The 6033-nt window shown below is 30.1% G+C and overlaps 1 protein-coding gene across 1 annotated transcript; it reads left to right on the top strand.

Annotated features, from left to right (window-relative positions):
* Positions 1-4768: 4768 nt before the first annotated feature.
* LOC123297951 (component of gems protein 1-like) lies at positions 4769-5615 on the top strand. Its single transcript, XM_044879790.1, has 2 exons — positions 4769-5426; positions 5602-5615. Exons 1-2 carry the CDS (start codon positions 4769-4771, stop codon positions 5613-5615), a joined length of 672 nt encoding a protein of 223 aa, XP_044735725.1.
* Positions 5616-6033: the final 418 nt, after the last annotated feature.

A 6033-nucleotide genomic window follows, 5' to 3' on the forward strand; every position in this document is an offset into this window, starting at 1 on the left:
TATTAAATTATAGTAGGAATCACTTATGAAATATTCTAAATGAAAATTTAGCTAGTAAATTAACTAGTGGGTAATTTATCCAGGATAATGTAGATTTAGTTCCATTGTAGTCCATTCATCCTGAATACTAAATGTTATATTATGTTTAAAGTACGAACTTAACCACAGGATATTTGCATTCAAGTATCTTCTCCAAATATCGTTCTCAGAATACATTTGCATATCGTGTCTGGAAATCTCATTGACTTCTCCCATCTGTCAGGTATTCAGAATATTTTTGTTGTTTTGAAATAACATTTGTTGCTGAGCAGAGCTATTCAATGTGCCAGGATTTACAATCGAGTCTTTTTGTGGGTAATTCTTTGAGGTCATATATTTTCACCATTAAAACCGGGATATAAAAATTTATACTTCGAAGTGTCACTAATGTTTGTATTTCCTTTAAAAAATGTATACCCGTACGGTTAAGTATGCTTATTGGCTGTCTGTTGATCTACCCGACAGTTGTTTTTCGATTTGAAATTTCTACGGATGGCGGGACTTCAGAGATTTCATTGTTATTAGATTTATTTTCAGCTAAATTTTAGAGGGAAATCAATTTTCGATAATTATTCAGAAAATAAAAATAATTTATCACAGGCCAGGTTAAAAGCAATACCACAACTTCTATCCGTTTCTCATGTATATACGCCCAACAATTCTGAGACATCTGGTTAAAATTTTATTTAGTATATATTTTCAAGATTTGGACAAAAGCGAGGGAGTAAATGAAAACTTATGAAAAAACAATGAAAAACTTTTCTTTAAGAATTTAAGGAAATTATTTATTAAATTATCAAACGCCAACCTTCCATTCATTCATTGTTTTCATTGATACAAAACATCTCGTATAACAAAAAATTCTTGCAAACATGGTTTTTAGAAAATAAATTTTCATAATAAAAAAATGAATCCGACAAAGGGTCAGTATTTTTAGGACACTTCTTGAATAATTTAATTCTAATATAAAAAATTATTTACTGTTAAACTGTTAAACTATTGTTAATTAAAATTTAAAAAAAATTGCTAAAACCGCCAGCCCATACATACTTAATTAACTTTTATACATGTTTTCATGATAAAAAATTTCGTTAGTTCGTAGCAAGTGTCCTTAGTCGGCTTCCATTTAATCAGAATATCTTAGATTTCCATGTAAGATATTGGTTTAAAATAAAAAACAAATTTGAAAAATTTTAGCCAAACACGAAAGTTTTCCATACGAGTACGAATATGAGTTCAGATGAAAATGTAATAAATTGAAAAATGTGGTTATTTGTCCTGTGTTGACATTCTAGACATTATTAGAGAAGATTGTGGCAGAAGGTATTTTTCGTTCATGGAAAATTTCAATCCCCTATGAGAGTTTCTTTGATATTGTTTAGAATATAATTAATTGTCTATTCAAATTATATTTTAATGATAAAATAAAAATTAATTACACAGCGTTTTCACTCAGCACGTTTATTTTTAGTATAAAACACCGCATAAAAATCATATATGAAACAAGTGAAAACAAACAATTGACTGGGTTAATTGTTGAAATACCATGCAAAGTCAGTGATGATTTCTTTATCACATTACACATACAAACATGTGACACATACATAACTGATAATGAAGTATAGTACATATTATAAAATTTCCGCCTAATTGGCGCCCTCACGGGTAAACAGTGATGTTTACGAAAAAATGTTTCGAACAAAAGTTGTTTAATTTTTGATAAGGAACATTTTTAAAATTTAAACTTTTGTTCTATCTCTAACGGTTTACAAGATGGGTCCTACGGACGCAAGACCCAATTGACCTATGATGCTCATTTACGAACTTGACCTCACTTTTTACGTCCTGAGTACGCTGTAAAAATTTCAGCTCGATATCTTTTTTCGTTTTTGAGTTATCGTGTCCACAGACGGACGGACGGACAACCGGAAATGGACTAATTAGGTGATTTTATGAACACCTATGACAAAATTTTTTTCCTAGCATCATTATTTTTAAGCGTTACAAACTTGGGACTAAACTTAATATACTATGTATATTTCATATATACATGGTATAAAAATCATAGTATATAAAAACCATAATGAAAACACTGTATGTAAAAATGTAAACGAAATTTCCCGCTGCCTCCATCATTCATCGTTTTTTTATGATAGGTTTTATTGAAAAGCATATAGATCGGGTTTTGCCCCGAAAATGCATTCAGCTACGGACTTTTGGAAACGAAAACAATTCGTAAAGCTTATATTTATCGACCTCCAATTATCTGTATGTGTATACATATATATTTTACATTTCTGCGAAAATTCTCGGTAAATGTTTATCTAGTAGTCGTTATGTAGGTATTGTACGGCTCAAACGTGGACTGAAATTTTATTTTTGGCACAACACCAGTGTGTGATAAATAAAAATGTGATTTTTTATTATCTAGACAGAAGAAGAAAACTTTTCGAGTCAGAATTCCAGAAAATTATTTATCAAATTATTATTATCGAACATCAACCTTCCATTCATTCCTTGAAATTGAAATATACCCACTATTTTCATTCATTCAAAACTACAACTTACAAAAGCAAAACAAAAAATACGTTCTTCGACGCACGAAGCAAAATAGAAAACTTTTTACACAAAATTTAGGGAAATTATTTATCAAATTACCAAACATCAATTTCATTCATTGATAAAATCTTGTATATATTACAAAACATGTAAACAGTTTTTCTATATAAAAACAAAAAAAAAGAAGAAACAAAATATTAACAAAACAAATATTTACATTTTTCTATGCAGCTAGAAAATTTACTTATAGTAAAAACAGAAATGCAAAAAAACAAATAATAAAAATTATTTAAAAATAATAAGAAACCGTTAAACCGAAGGAAGTATCGAGATATTGCCCTTTGTATACGATTTTGGGAATGTCTGAAAAGCATATTGTTTTTTGTATTTTTCTAGATAAAAATTACTCTAGGAAATAAAATTATCATAAATAAAAATTCACAAAAAATATTTTTGTTTCGCAATTTAATAAAACAGGATAAATAGTGAAATTTGGATCCAAAAACTTTAAAAAATTGGGATTGGTGAACGGTGAACAAGATTTCTCCGAAACGGCTCGACCGATCAGTTTCGAATTTTTACACAGTCTTCTTAGATATTTCTCCCAAGTGTTAATCGAAGAAATAAGATTTCTGAAATTTATTTCGATATTTTAAACCACTTGGAAGTTGGAAATTTTCTGTTGAAGTTGGAACTGTTTCGATTAAAACCTGTATTCATCTATCAACTAAAGAAATTTTTTTTTAATTTTTTCACTTTTAATGATCGAAACCGGAGATATGGTGTTCATCGCCGGACACCTTTTTTTGGAGGACCTCCTTGAGTTCGCCGATCGATTGCGATCCTAAAATTAAAGAAATGTCCTATATGTATACGTTTTTTATATTAATGTAAAACAAATGATTTTCCCAAAAAAACTCGAAAAAACGTGTTTTTTTGCGCTTGTAACTGGATATAACCCCTTAATGTATGCAAGTATATTAATATTAAATTAAAATTAGCCTAACCGCCTCCCCGCCACCCTGTAGGTCTTTTGCGTCCACTTTCAAAAACACTGATCTAGGAAGAAAAAAAATAACAGAAAACTATATAATTCGAGTTTTGGGAAATTATTTATCAAATTACCAATTACTCTTTGTTTCATTCATCGTTCTCCATTCATAGATAAAAACATCTCGTATTACAAAACAAATCATGTATACAATAATTTTCTATAAAAAGAAAATTTCGCAAAATAAAATACGTTATTCTTCTACGCACTTAGAAAAATACCAAAACGAAAAAAATAACAACAATAATAGACCATCTATCTTTTCTAAAAAAAAAAAAAAATGAATACGAAAACAAAATATAAAAGAAAAAAAAAACAATTTACAACCAACTGTTGTGCTATGTTCTCGGTGTGTCAATTTGACGTCGCGATGCGTAGGTTTTAAAACAACCGACGTGTATAATGTGACGTCATCACCAGCACACACAGAAGAACACAGAATAATATAACTTCTATAAAATAAACACAAACTATTAAAACATTGAGTATGTATATATATAATATTATATTATATATAATATACTCCGATCGAGTGGTGGCCCGTGGACACGACTCGAATCCAGAGAGGAGGCGTATTGTGAAGGCGAACGAATATTACAATTGCGTTGGTGTTATACCTGTATTTGCTGTTCCCGTCAAGCACATGGCTTGATAGCCGCAACACTGTTCAGTTACTTCCCGGCATTACATACGCTCTTCTTAATAATTTTTAAGTAGTATATTTTATTTATATTATTTTTTTTTGGACTAATTATTTTTCTGTCTAATTTTTACTGCGCTTCTTGTTTTTTTATTAAAAAAAACAATAAATGACATTCTATTTTGATTTGTGTTTTTGTTTTTGGTGAAATTTTTTTTTCGTGGTTCACTTTTTTTTGCATCCTTTCATTCATATAAGATAGATCTAGGATCTAAAAAACTTAATCAGGTGAATTTTTTGGGATCAAATAAACAATCTTAAACCACACAGGGTATTCAAAAATTTTTTATACTATATAAGACTTTTTTTTGGATGAAATTTTTGGTAATGCAAAATTTTTTGCTACGTCATAATAGCAATGACCAAACAGTTTTTGATAAATACTTATTATCAAAAGTTCATATTGTTATCACAGCACAATGTTAACATTGACTATGCGAAGGGAATGCGAAGATATTAATGATATTAACGATTCGGGATCACAAGGGAATAATAATGTTTATCATCATAACACACTGTTGGGGGGGAGTCGAAGATCACATCACCATCGAAATCAATCCTCTTCAACAACAACGACGGCAAGTTCAAGTTCGACGACATCATCTTCAACGGCCGCATACTCTGGGGGATACAATCATCATTATCATCATGATAATAGCGATGAATTTGTTGATATCTTGCAAGTGCAACAATTATTACTCGAAAATAATAGTGCTCAACCGAATTACTCTACAGCGAATAGTGTAAATAATTCAAGACATATCAATACGAGTAGTAGACGTTTAAATTGTGGTGTTAATTTATCAACGAACTATCATCCTCATCATCATCACCATCATCATGCGTCCCCGGGGCATTCTTCGGCTAGGGCAGGACATTTTGAAGGGTATCATCATTTAGTTTCACCGTCTGATATTAGTGGTTTATCGTCAACTTCGCCGCCAGAAAGTACACAATCATCTTCAACGGCAGCTCATTATTATACGGGATATGGACCCCCACCTCCCCCTCCACCGGGAAATAGTGTGGATGATCTTGTGTCGTTATGGTTTACTGGTAGTGGACAAAATACATCAGGTAATGTTATTTTTAGATTTTGTTTTTGTTTTTTTTGAAGTGAAACTGATTAATTTTTGAGTTTGGGGTCCAAAATATGCTCAAAATGTTATAATAAATTTTTGGAAGAATATTTTTATCTATTAAGTTTTTTGGCTTTTAATTAAATTAAAGTAAAACTCAAATTTTTGCACAGTTTATCCTGAGTGAATTTATTTTTTATTAATATTAAATGTTATTTTGAATCTTGGGTAGAAAAGAAGACCCCAGTTATTCTTACATTGAAAAAAAATTTGCTTTGCTGAATAAGTTTTTGCTAAATTTTGTGTTTTTAACCAAACTTTTTTTAATAAACAGGATAAATATATTAAGAAAAACATAAATTAGACAGAGATCAAGTTTTTGCTTTAGTTACTGAGCTCAATTAGGAATTTTAGCCCAATTTTTTGAAGAATCCCAATTTTCCGAGACTACAACACCTGGAAAATACCATTTTTGGTCATGGATATTCATCAGTTTTCAGCTTGTATTATAGTTCAAAATTTGATAAGCTACGCACTTAAAATGCCCTACTTTTTCAACAGCGCTCTTGTTAAGTGTTACGTGACAATTTAACTGTGCCTAAACA

This window comes from Chrysoperla carnea, chromosome 4, assembly GCF_905475395.1.
Source record: "Chrysoperla carnea chromosome 4, inChrCarn1.1, whole genome shotgun sequence".
In the NCBI taxonomy this organism is placed as follows: domain Eukaryota; kingdom Metazoa; phylum Arthropoda; class Insecta; order Neuroptera; family Chrysopidae; genus Chrysoperla; species Chrysoperla carnea.